The 13305-nt window shown below is 34.4% G+C and overlaps 2 protein-coding genes across 14 annotated transcripts in view; both read left to right on the forward strand.

Moving 5' to 3' along the window:
• Positions 1 to 10343, forward strand: LOC111377030 (probable beta-D-xylosidase 2). 5 transcript variants are annotated; one of them, XM_023000059.1, is made up of 9 exons: positions 1 to 305; positions 377 to 565; positions 3204 to 3251; positions 3366 to 3534; positions 6568 to 6899; positions 7599 to 7880; positions 8316 to 8583; positions 8664 to 9014; positions 9124 to 10343. In XM_023000059.1, the coding sequence occupies exons 4-9, from the start codon at positions 3465 to 3467 to the stop codon at positions 10134 to 10136; spliced, it is 2316 nt and encodes a 771-aa protein (XP_022855827.1). In that variant the 5' UTR covers positions 1 to 305; positions 377 to 565; positions 3204 to 3251; positions 3366 to 3464; the 3' UTR covers positions 10137 to 10343. The 5 variants fall into 5 exon arrangements, with proteins under 5 accessions (XP_022855827.1, XP_022855824.1, XP_022855826.1 ...); XM_023000056.1 differs by having other exon boundaries at positions 434 to 565; XM_023000058.1 differs by lacking the exon at positions 3204 to 3251 and having other exon boundaries at positions 434 to 565.
• Positions 10344 to 11000: 657 nt separating this feature from the next.
• LOC111377031 overlaps positions 11001 to 13305 on the forward strand; it is a 3173-nt gene continuing 868 nt past the window's right edge. Inside the window, exons 1-4 of one of the 9 annotated variants that reach the window (XM_023000063.1) lie at positions 11018 to 12225; positions 12337 to 12392; positions 12630 to 12748; positions 13094 to 13219. In XM_023000063.1, coding sequence (XP_022855831.1) covers positions 12728 to 12748; positions 13094 to 13219 — 147 coding nt within the window. In that variant the 5' untranslated portion in view covers positions 11018 to 12225; positions 12337 to 12392; positions 12630 to 12727. Of the gene's footprint in view, positions 12226 to 12336; positions 13221 to 13305 lie in introns of all 9 variants that reach the window. The other 8 variants (XM_023000064.1, XM_023000065.1, XM_023000062.1 and 5 more) reach the window with 8 other exon arrangements.

Consider the following 13305-nt stretch of genomic DNA (forward strand, 5'->3'; position numbering starts at 1 on the left):
AAAACCACGTTAACATTTCAGACGAGCACCGAAGCTACCAAAGGAGTGAAGTTAGCTTGTTGGGGAGCCATTGATTCCCACAACCTTTCCGTCTATCCTAACTAAGAGCGAAGAGAAAAACGCCCAGTATGACTCTATCGTAATCAGTCACGACTCAATTTCCATCTAAATATCCACAAAAACTTTTGGACTGGTTTTACGGCGTACTGGTATCGCTGGTACTGTGACAAAAAGTAGACAAGATCTTCTTCCTTGGTCTCAAGAATGCCAGTAAAATCATGCTTCTTCACATGCTCAAGGCCGAGGTAAATATTTTCTTTTATATATTCGGGAAATAATTGAATACAAGAATTTATGTATTTATTTATTAATTTAGGTATGTACCTCCTTCATCTTGTCGAGTTGATTGAATTTGATTATTGGGTTGTCGCAGAGATTAGTTCAACATCAGCCAACACAATATCCGACGTCAGAAGAACTGAGTATTGAGATAATTAAGTTTTAGGCATTTGATTTCGGGGGTCATCAGATCTCCCGCAGAGTATGGAAGGATTACTTTGCCAAGGTGTACTTCATGTTCAGTGCATTACTAGATTTAAATTATAAATTAGATTGAACCATAATAGTCATGTCAAATTCCATTTTTCGTTTATCTGAGAAATTTAGTCTCAATTGAAGTGTGAATTTATTATTAAAAAGTTGATGTTGAACATGTGGTACGAGCTACAGAGCTAAAATTAGGCTACTGATTTTATTTTTTTCTTGTGCTTAAACAAATAAATTGATATGCATATTGTCGCATTTTTCCATATTTTTAAGTAGTATGAATAATTGATTGTTAAGTTACTCGGGTACATGGCTTTTGAATCCTTTATAGTTATATTTGGGCGTTTTCTCTGTTTTCACTTTTTAGTAATGCTGGGGTTCAACTTCCTAATTGTTGCCGTCGGAATAGTTGAACCTAGCTGCCAGAAAAAGAGCCTAATCACCGTCCATCATAGATAATCTGCACTTTGAAAACAAACGTTAGAATGTTTGACCATTGGAACTGGGTGTTGCAGCATCTGTATACACTCCAACACGAATGTTCGTTGGGGTTATCTGAGTGTGAAAAATGTCAAAAACACGTGAACATAGTTTTAGCAACTTAGCTAAGTATATGACGAAAAGCGTACCATGTGATGTATGTTTATCAAGTATTTATAGTCAGAACAGGTTTCGTGGTTGGAGTTGATAAGGACTTTTTGGATGTCGGACTAGGTCTACCAGAATCTACCCCGAAATATCACTTGCACCCGGATGGCAGGTAAACATTACAGATTCGCAGAGTATTTGTATTCCAATGCTTCGTATTATAGTAAATAAACTTCTAAAGTTATGCACCTTGTTGACTCAATGACTCCAATGGGTTCAGCTCAACTAAGGTGGCTTTGGGGATGGTTCATCAGTCTGCCACTTACGGTGACCCGTCACCGATTAACTAATAGGGGGTCCCTCGTTTCCACATGGCTGCAATGACAAATATCATTATAACACTCATATTTGACAAAAAATAGTTATAATAAATATGTCGAGACATGTATGGCTATACTAGAATGCATAAAATAAGCAACCACTAATGTGATTAAGTATAAATTAGGTTAGGTGATTGAACCATGTCTTAAAGCAGATCTAAGGAGTTCTGGTTTGAAAAAACGATGTGAGCCACACTAGAATAAATTATAGAGACGGGGATCAAAATTAATATGATCTAGTGTGGTAGCTTAGGATGTGATTTCATTGGGTCTATAAGTATGTATAATGAAAGATGGATTAGACTTCATGTTGTATCATTGAATTGCATTAAGCTTTGCCTGGTTTACAATCCTATATTCTCTGAGACAAGTTAAGCTTAGCACAAAGGTTTTTTAATTTTACACTTTCTGAGTATGAAGATTTGACTCATCTTCCTTTGAGTACTGGTGTTAGGGCTTTGGGAAATATAAATAGCCTAATTAGATGTGTAAAAAGCATTTTTTTGTTAAATTTTCAGAATCCACTTGTAATAGTGAGAAGAATATGTTACATTGAGTTTAATAAACCAAAATTTTGAGAAGAAAATTCATGACAATAAAACTTGTGAAGAGCTCTAAATACACCTTTTACTCTGGTTTTGGGGCCCTCACATTGCCTTATGGGAGTTTCTTTTATTGAGTTGGACTACAAATGTAAACTAAAAATCAATATTGTTATTAATTTCTGTTTTGAATTCTTTACACATGCAAAATGTATCTTAAGAAATACCATGTATAACTCATTATCAATTCAACAACTCGAGAACTTTTTCCCCCTAATTTAACAAGCTCCACATTTAAAACAAATGTTATTTGTACTTAAGCTGTAGTTACATTGGATCTTCCAGTGGATGAATCCTTATTGCATATAATGGATCTGGGACTGGCTACATGGAACTTCTTTTGCCACTCTATTCGGTTTATGCAAGATCCAATGCAACTGCACTGAAGTACAACAATTAAGAGTATTGTTTACTCATTTTTTATTTTTTATTTTTTTTTTCTTTTTTTATGAAAACACTTGCATGCACATACCTGATATCAGAGTTTTGAACTAAATCTGGAGAGTCTAAACTTTGGATACATATTTGTCTAGTACATAATTTAGATTACAAAACAAATACTGGTTTTACTTTGGTGGCAAATTTCAGTATAGATAAGCCTGTTAGAGAGTATGCATTTGTTTCAGGGGAAGCTAATTTTAATGAGTTTGATGTGATGACATAGAAACCTCTCGAGGTTGAGACATTACACTTGCATATAGCATGGAGAACTAGATTCTATTTGTAAAAAGCATACGAAGTTTACTAGCCATTATTACGAAGTGATCCATCATGGCGTGGGTTTTGTTATTGATGAGGGATAATGTGTTTTTCTTTGAGCACGCCTATAGGCTAGGACTTAGAATTCGATCCAGATTGATTGAACTTGCATTTTTATATTTGTAGTTCTTTATCCATTTTTCTTCCTTCGATTGGCCCTAATCGAAGAAGCCTCCTGCACTAATAATGGAGTATTCTCCTTCATAAGAGCAATAATGATAATAATGATGCAGACATGACATAAAACTCATTTGTTACACGTATTTAGGTTCAGAAGGTTTCCATCACATAGCTAGTTTAACTGATGGTGAATATTTCTCTTTTACAGTTTGCAGTTAGCACAAAATGCACAATGAATCTGATATTATGCTCGAAGGTGTTGACTTCTGATTGTGTCAATTCACTACCTGAGAAGCTAAAAATTCACAATTAGTAATATCTGATTCTGATTCTCTAATAAGAACTTGCCATTTGTCTTATGGTATTACAGGTCGATGCTGTCTATTTGGTCGATACCTACCATAAAAGCGTTTTTCAGAATCAAAGAAAATATATCCTTTCTCATTTTGGGTAACAAGAATGACATGCCATGTGCTGCCTTGGAAGATTAGTCGTCTTATCACCTAGGCATGACTGGTATAACCACCGTCAGAGAGAAGGTGAGTCTTGCATGGTCTAATGTGCGTTCTTTAGAGGTATTTATGCATAGAATCATACCCAAAATAGGTTATGGCGATGGCTTCAAATGGGTTTCTTGATATATAAACTAGGGTGCTGTCAACTAAGGTTTATATTAGTTACAACTGAGACCCTTCTTCTTCGAAGATGGGGAAAGAACCCGGAAAAAAATAAAAATAAAAGGCTAATTACAGATAACTTATGTATAAACCAAGATTATGTTCATCAAATATTTATTTCCCACATTTCCATGATTATATTGAAATAATGAGAAATTAATTGTGAGGGTGATATAGCCAGCTGGTGAGCATTGATTTGTGGGTACGAAATCTGTCTTCTCCATCATCACCAGCCTAACAACCTTCATTTCAGAACTTGTGTAATCATATTATGGATAGCTATAACGGAAAAAGGTGGTGGTTATAGCCATTAATGATTTACAGTCGTTTCTTTTGCCCTACCACTTATTATCATTACATAATTATAAGGATATGCAAATGTTAATTGAGGAATTTTTATTAGATACACAAAAAAGTAAATAAATCGTAAGTACAAGACACTGTGATTCATTAACGTTGACAAACCAAGTTGGACAATCCATTTCTCAAATGCACGAAGGTAGGCAACTCAAGTTGTTTAGATGAGTTAGATTTATAGAAAGAATAGTGTCATTTATGTATAATAAAGATGCATCATCGTTTAGGTGGTAAATAATCGCCTTTGATTTTGTCGACACTCTCAACGTTAATGAATAGCCCCCGTTTGATTCTCATTCTTTGGTCACACAAAAATAAAAAATATGATCGTTATTCATCACATTAAATCACTATATTTGACTTTTATCTTTTGTATAGATCCGTAACGATTATATTTTTCATTCTCATTTTTAGAAAAATGGGAATCAAATATTTAGACTATACGCAGGAAGGGAAAAATTAGTAATAATTATAATTGGATGTAGTTTTAAGGTATCGTTTGATTTTCATTTTTTTAAATGCATTTTTCTCTCTTCTTTTCAACTAAATATTCTTTATTAAAATAATATTACATATAAATCAAAAACTTTTTCCTTTATTTTTCATTCATACATTTTTCAACAATTTACTATACTAAAATTTATTTTTCCATGATAACGGGCGTGAAAACACCCTCTAATATAGTGTTCTACTTTTGTCAAAAACATTTCTTTTTATTTTCTTAATGACAGAAAATGTCAGGCTTTCTCTCTTGTTTTTGTTTATTTGTAACAAGCTCAGGAATGGATGTATTAAATTGAGGAATAACATTATCCTTATATTTATTAATGTCATTAAACGAGTTGGCCGACCAGCACCGACAGAATCACTCCTCTCTTCCAATTCAAGTTAACATATTGGTCCTTCGCATTATCTAGTCCTACCCAATTTTCACCTGTTCACTCTTTCTTTCTTGTTTTTTTCTTTATTCTCTCGTCAATTTCCTTAACAACCATCATTGGATTCATTGATTAAAAATAAAATAAAATAAACATCGAGTGAGCTTATTTAGTCCTGATTTGTTTTCCATTATTTTCTCATTAAAATGAAAAATATGATCGTTATCCATTACATCAAACCACTAAATTTGAATTTTTATCTCTTGTGTAAAATTCATAACGACTATATTTTTCATTCTCATTCTTACCAAAATGGGAAACAAACAGGGCCTTAATAAGGGGTTAGCCCTCAAACGTATAGCATTTAATTGGGATGGATTTTCGACCTTATCTTGAGTAGCCTGTGTTATACACGTGAGGGAGAGAGAGAGAAATGATCTAATGAGCATTGATGCTCATTTTATTTTAAGTATCATTGATGTGTCATATTAACTCATATCATCGGTACTTAATAGAAGATGAGCAACGATACTTATCATATATATATATATATATATGCATTAAAATGTATAAATATTATTGATATAATAGGGTTGAATTAATTGAGGGTTTGGATCTGATAATAACTTTTAGGTATAAAAGGACATGATAGCCTGACAAGGGATATCTTAAAGGAAAAGAGAAGCTTATCTTCATACATTTTTCTAAGCAAAAATTATTGAATAGCCAACCAACAAAAGGCCACAACTTGCTTCTAATTTCCTCTTATGCTTTTTCCTATTTTTTCTTAATACTTTATCCTTACTCTTACAAAAAATTGTTGCCTTGTTCTGAAATCTAACTCCACTCAATTCACTACTGACTGTAACATGTAGCAGAGGAAGTATTTTTTGTATAGTCTGAAGGGGTTGGTCAAACGCAATGCAACTTTGTTTTCCATTTGTAATTAAACATGTTTGAGAAGTAAATAGGACATTATTTCAGTACCTCAAATCTCGATTGTAAAATACATTTCACACTCGTGTCAATTGTTGAGATTCATATTTCCCATCTCTTACTCGTGCATCGATGTCAATTGTACTGTTTGATCGTTTCCTTTGTCAAACATGACTTGTGAATGGATTGACTAGCTAGGTTATGTTTTTCTCATCTACTTGCCCATCAATTTTATATCACTTTCTTTATCTAAATATAAAATGGGAAATTAAAGTGTTCTTTACATCTAAGTAGTGTTTGATAGGTATTTTTATGTAAAAATGTATTTTAGAATAGTAAATTGATGTGAAATGTATGGTTAAGAAATAAGGAAAAAAATTTTATTTACGTGTAATATTATTTTAATAAAAAAATGTGTGGTTGAAAAGAAGAGAAAGAAAAATATATTTTGAAAAGAAATTGCTACCAAACGGGGCTCTTGTTGCAAGTTGCATTCCACTTCCCAAAAAGACATTTCTTAAAACAGTGAAACAAAATCATGGACGACCCCAATACACACACATATATATAGGCACCATTTTCTCTTATTCCTTAGCTTATACAACAACAAGGGAAAAAGACCCAAATATTCTTTCAAAAATGGATATGGGTCGGATCACCACTCTATCCATTTCTCTTTCAGTTCTCTTCTTTTTCCTTGTTCTAAATTCGGATCACATTGCAGAAGCCCGGCTACCCTTTGCATGTGATCCGAAAGACTCGACAACTAAAAACTTGGCATTTTGTAAATCCAATTTACCCATACCTGATAGAGTAAGAGATTTTATTGGACGTTTGACATTGCAAGAGAAGGTGAAGCTCTTAGTGAATGGTGCCTCCGCCGTGCCTCGGCTGGGTGTTAAAGGTTACGAGTGGTGGTCGGAGGCTCTTCACGGCGTCTCAGATGTAGGACCCGGTACAAAGTTTGGTGGTGACTTCCGTGGCGCTACCAGCTTCCCTCAGGTTATCACCACCGCAGCTTCGTTCAATGCTTCATTGTGGGAGGAAATTGGACGGGTAAGAAGTCTTTATAAGATTAATAATGCATGCTTCCTAGGTTGTTTTGCTGAGGTGTTGTTCTATTATCACCAAGCCCAGAAATTTGAACTTGGTTTATGCAAATGCATGAATTGTTACTGCAATATTGTGAAACCCATACATTATAATAATTATAGAGATATGGAACTTATCAAAATTGTCATCTTTGTTGGACCGACCCATTACCAAAGCTGATAATATATTTTTCTCTGAAAGTGACGTTTTCATTGAGAAAAATGACACCATCCCTTTAAAGAAAACCTAAGTACGTTGCGGCTAATTTGGCCGATTCTAAGAATTTTGCTATTCAAAGGAGTGGCTAAAAAAATTTAGCAGTCCATTTCAAAAATGAACAGTGCTACACAAACAAGCTAAAGATACACGTGTCAACACATGATTAAATTGTTTGAAAAATAAAAACAATAAGCACCCAGTCATCTACTATCACGTCAGTCTACTTTTTTTTTTCCTTCGAATTTGGACAAATATTGCTGCTCTTCAAAAATTTTGAAGAATCTTGAAACAAATAAAAGGTCAAAAAGTACAAAGTACAAAACAGCTTTTCTTTGCAAGTGGCCAATCAAATGCTAGCAAATGAAAATAGCATGGTGGGCCATGAGCCCACCAAAGTTGGGCCTAAAACATGATCTTATCCTAGTAACATGGGCCTACGTACAGGTTGTGTCAGATGAGGCAAGAGCAATGTACAATGGAGGTATGGCGGGCCTGACATTTTGGAGCCCAAATGTTAATATATTTCGTGACCCAAGATGGGGGAGGGGACAAGAGACTCCCGGAGAAGACCCTGTACTGGCTGGTAAATATGCGGCGAGTTACATCAGAGGACTACAGGGGACAGACGGCGGCGACCGGCTGAAAGTGGCGGCTTGTTGCAAGCATTATACGGCGTACGACCTTGATAACTGGAGTGGGGTCGATAGATTCCACTTTAATGCAAAGGTATTGGACGTCTAATCAATGGCTGATGTGTGTTTCTGACCGTGCCCATTGCCCAATTGATTTCTGAACGTAGACATTGATTCTCATGACACTATAGATGCAGTAAAAATCAAATATGAATTTTAATAGTAAATTCATTAAAGTGTTTGAACTCCTCTTTCTTTTTTTTTTTTTTTTTTTTTTTTTTTTTTTTTAGGAAAGTAAGTTTTGTAATAGTGATTTTTTTTTTCCCGAAGGACGTGATTAAAAAGCACGAAGAAATTTTGGATTTATGTTTAAAAAATATATGATTAAAATGAGTTTAAAAAAAAAAACGTTTGAAGAATGAGGCTCTAATAAGGTTTAATATTTCATTTTATCTGCCAACTATTATGTCTAGAATAATTTGAGTTGTTAGACCACATAGTTAAATAAATACGACACCAAATTGTGCAGGTTAGTAAGCAAGATATTGTAGATACATTTGACATTCCATTTAGAAGTTGTGTTATGGAAGGTAAGGTTGCAAGTGTAATGTGCTCTTACAATCAAGTCAATGGCGTACCCACCTGCGCGGATCCGAAACTTCTTCGAGAAACTATACGAGGTGCTTGGCGCCTTAACGGTTACATCGTCTCAGACTGTGATTCAGTTGGCGTGTTCTACGATAATCAACATTATACATCAACGCCAGAAGAAGCAGCAGCAGATGCAATCAAAGCAGGTACACTTCTAACCATACTTTTTAGTTGTTTTTCTAGAAAAATGAGTTCTGTTAGTAACTTTGGATTTTATATTATACAGGTTTGGATTTGGATTGTGGGCCATTCCTTGCAATACACACAGAGAATGCAGTACAAAAGGGGTTACTAAAGGAAGATGATATAATGGTTGCCTTAGCTAATACAGTTGCTGTTCAAATGAGGTTGGGGATGTTTGATGGAGAGCCATCGACGCAGCCATATGGTAACTTGGGTGCAAAAGATGTATGCACCCTAGCTCACCAGGAGCTTGCACTTGAAGCCGCTAGACAGGGCATTGTTCTTCTCAAAAATCATGGCCCTTCACTACCTGTGTCTCCTCGACGGCATCATACTATTGCAGTAATTGGGCCTAACTCGGATGTCACTATCACAATGATTGGCAATTATGCTGGTAAACGCTACATCCATTTTGCATTTATATGACGTGATTAACCTTCGTAAAATATATTTCGAAAAACATAACAAAGGAATTGTACTCATAGTTCTTGGTTATTATGTAGGTGTTGCTTGTGGATATACAACTCCATTACAAGGAATAGGAAGGTATACTAGGACTATTCATCAACAAGGTTGTGCCAATGTGGCTTGTGCTGATGAGGTATTCTTTGGAGGAGCAGTTGATGCAGCACGTCAAGCAGATGCAACTGTTCTAGTTATGGGACTAGACCAGTCAATTGAAGCTGAATTCAGAGATAGAGCTGGCCTCCTCCTACCAGGACGTCAACAAGAGCTTGTTAGTAAGGTTGCCATGGCGTCAAGAGGTCCGACGATCTTGGTATTAATGAGTGGAGGTCCTATTGATGTATCATTTGCAAAAAACGATCCAAAAATTGGTGCAATTGTTTGGGCTGGCTATCCCGGCCAAGCAGGAGGAGCCGCAATAGCTGATATCCTATTCGGAATGCATAATCCGGGTGGGAAGCTACCAATTACATGGTACCCGCAGGAATACTTAAACAACTTGCCAATGACTGCAATGGATATGCGATCAAATCCTTCAAGTGGCTATCCGGGGAGGACTTACCGTTTCTACAAGGGAGATGTGGTGTATCCATTTGGGCATGGACTGAGCTACACAAACTTTGTTCACACAATTGCAGATGCTCCAACGGTTGTTTCAGTCACTGTTCACGGGCGCCACCATACCAACACCACCATTACTAGCCAGGCCGTTCGAGTTACACATGCAAAATGTAATAGGCTATCCATTAGTTTTTACGTTGATGTGAGAAATATAGGGTCTCGAGATGGCACACACACGTTACTTGTATATTCATCGCCTCCTGGAGGACATTGGGCACCACACAAACAATTGGTTGCATTTGAGAAAGTGTACGTGCCCGCGAAGGGACAGCAGCGAGTTTCTATCAAGATTCACGTGTGTAAGTACCTTAGTGTTGTCGATAGGGCTGGAATTCGAAGGATTCCTATGGGTGAACACGCTATTCATATTGGGGATGCTAGGCATGCTGTTTCACTTGAAGCTGCAACTCTAGGGGTGATCAAATCATGACTGTTTCCATACAGGGTTGGCGTAAAAAATGTATGGCTCGTGTCTGCTCTTCCTCCAAAATGCATTTAACATTATTCAAACCCAAATTGAATACATGATATGTTTCATTATTTTCATTATTCATTAAGGAAATGTAAAAGTTGTGTGATTTATGATCAGAAATACTAGTTTTACAAGGGGATTCTTTCCCTTTTGCATTTAAAATTATGGCTTTCGTGTCGTTGGCTAATATAAAATGTTTATTTGAAAGTTATATGATCTCACGATACTCTCTTCATGTCAGAGATGAATTGAAGCAACAGTATAATGCTTGTTCGATAATGATAATGAGAATTGATTTTTTGACCGTTAAAGAAAAAAGTGAATTTCACCTGTGAGAGAAGAAATCAAGAATGACGGTTGACTTAAGGAAATAACAATCAAAAAATTGGTTTTTAGGGTGAAAAATCAGAACCAAGCATGCACGTAGGTTTTATGAACATTGAAAGTTGTGCCCTATTTAAATTTCTAATAATTGAAAGTTGAATTCACTGACATCAAATGAGTGTCTTCTTGTCACCTGGCCATTTAGAGTTCAAGGCCTTGTTTAAATTACATTTTTTCAAAAAAATACATCTTTCAACGGTGATTTGATATCATTTCAATCACACATTCTTCAATAAAATAATATTACAAGCAAATTTAAAACTTTTCCTTATTTCTTAATCACACATTTTTCATCAATACACTATTCAAAAATACATTTTCATTCCAATAATGTGGCTCAAACAAGGGCTAAACATATTCTATTAAGTGAGGGCATGGGTCAACAATTTAAAAGATCAAGGACTTGACTGCAACAAATGGTAGGTTAGGACTTCAGTCCTTGTGAAATTTACCCTCTTTTTTCGACCTTTAAAAGGTCGGAATTTTCCCCTTATATTACCAACAAATCACTCCCGTGTCCAGATCCAACCCCAATTTTATACCTAATACAAGTATAAAATTAATATTTATATTTCTATCCAAATCCGCCCAAGAATCTGTGTTTTTCCATATTACATTTAATTCAATTAGGTATATATTTAGAGTTTTATCTATTTAGCAATTTTGTTGTACGATTCCTTGAGTCGGTGTTTTTCCACATTATGTTTTATTCAATCAGGTGTATATCCAGAGTTTAATTTATTTATCAATTTTGTTGGATGAATTTTTTTTCTTCTAATAAATTTACGCGTTTCTCCCTTTTTTTTTTAATTTTATTTTACAATTTCGACACCTCTTTCCTTTGAATTTCAGGCTAGACTCTTGATTGCTTTTATAATTTTATTAGATAATTTGATTAAGACTTATTAGTTTTTAGTGAATAGTTAACTAATTTCGAGTTTTGAATTTCTACTGTAAATTGAATTTGCTGGATGTTGAAATTTTTAGTTTACTTGAATTTTCTTGATTATGAAGTTTAGTCATTTGTGCATTCCAATTGTCTGGACTAAGAACTGAGATACAAACGGAAATCCTTTGGATGAATGTTGAAGTTTATTGTTTTTAATTGCTTTTTCAATTTAAACAGTGAAGCAGCTTCATCTTAAAATTGTGTTATTTTGAAAATAAATAAATTGAATTTCACCACATGTATTAATATTTGCATATCATTATTAGTGTCAAATTGTTGTTTACTTTGTCTATTTTGACAAGTAATTCTGATCACTGATACAAAAATATAAGCTCGAAATTAATATTTAATATTTTCCATTCATTACATTATGAATAGATTTAAATGAACAAATTTCTGTATATCAAATTTACTAGAACAAGCATTCTGAAGTTCCACTGTATTAATGGGTCGAATCTTCTTTGAAGAGTAGTGGTTTAGACGTTTAGCAAAAGAACATGGTTGGTTTTCATTCACATATTTTCATCGTAAAAGATTTGCCATTGCAACTCCTCTAGTAGGTTATTTGTTCAAAGCTGAGACAGCAACAGACGAAAAATTTTCAAATAAAATTTGAAAAGAATCGAGACAAAATGAGTCAGAGAAAACCCGTAAGCGGAAGGCCATTGGGAACCGATGGCTCTGATTTCTCCTACCGCATGGTTGTCAACTCCAGTATGCTTACCTTCACTTTTCTTGCATTTTTCCCTTTGAATTACGGTTTTATTGATTGAATTGTTTAACTTCAATTGAATTTGGTATTTTTTTTCTTTCTTTCTTTCAAAGGATATTAAAAGGTTGCTGAAGGTAAATCCCATCTCTTGGCTTTGATTTTAACTCAGGTACTTACATCCATACTCAATTGATTGCAATTTTCTCAGCAAAAATTAGCTATTTGATATATATTGGTTTAAAATTAATTATGATATAAAACCATAGGTAGAGAGAATTGAAGGAAAAAAAAAAAACTAGATGGGAAATGCTAAGTAAGGAGTTAAAATAGCAGAGAAATGATATTATATTCCTTTCCATTTTTAGCTAATTTTTTGAATTAAATAATGACAAAAAAAATCATGTAGGATAGTTCACAAATTGACAAACGAATTTAGCTGCTGGCTAACATCATCCTCAGTCAGCTATCAATTGTTGTAGCACTATTGTATGGATATATGCAGCCATGCTCCATTTTATTATCAAGGTACGGTGTCATAATAATTTGTAAAATTTGGCCAACACTTTTTTCTTCTTTCTTCCCCATTGAGCAGTGTTGATTGACCCTTATTAGGGCTCGCTAAACTATAGAATAAAATGCTAAGCCCATGCTTGAGCGCCATTTTTTGAAAGTAGAATTTGTAAAAAGTGAATTTTTTGAAGAACCTGTTGTTAAAAGGTAGGGGATTTACATGCAAATAATTTTATTGAGAGAATGTGTGGTCGAAAATGAGTTTAATATAAATAAGTTTTAAAGGATGGAGCTCGAGCAAGGGCAAAATAACTTCCTTGCTACTATTTTTAATGTTTTTCGCTTTGACCTATGTTGCAGACTTTAGTTCGAATTCTGGAAGCAGCAACTTTATTTTTATCTACTCCAAAGGGGGAAACTGTCGATAGATTTTATGCTTCTTCTAGCGTTATTTGGTTTATGTCTCTCTTTATAGGAGAAATAGGTACACATTAACACCCTTATTTTCATATATATATATATATATATATATATATATATATATATATATATATATATATATATATATGCAC

Source organism: Olea europaea, unplaced genomic scaffold (assembly GCF_002742605.1).
Source record: "Olea europaea var. sylvestris unplaced genomic scaffold, O_europaea_v1 scaffold1597, whole genome shotgun sequence".
Taxonomy (NCBI): Eukaryota; Viridiplantae; Streptophyta; class Magnoliopsida; order Lamiales; family Oleaceae; genus Olea; species Olea europaea.

Coding starts and splice junctions, on each gene's coding strand:
- LOC111377030 (XM_023000055.1), top strand. CDS start 6,483: ATGGATATGGGTCGGATCACCACTCTATCCATTTCTCTTTCAGTTCTC. Junction 6,900..7,598: donor TGTGGGAGGAAATTGGACGG/GTAAGAAGTCTT, acceptor GCCTACGTACAG/GTTGTGTCAGATGAGGCAAG. Junction 9,015..9,123: donor AATGATTGGCAATTATGCTG/GTAAACGCTACA, acceptor GTTATTATGTAG/GTGTTGCTTGTGGATATACA.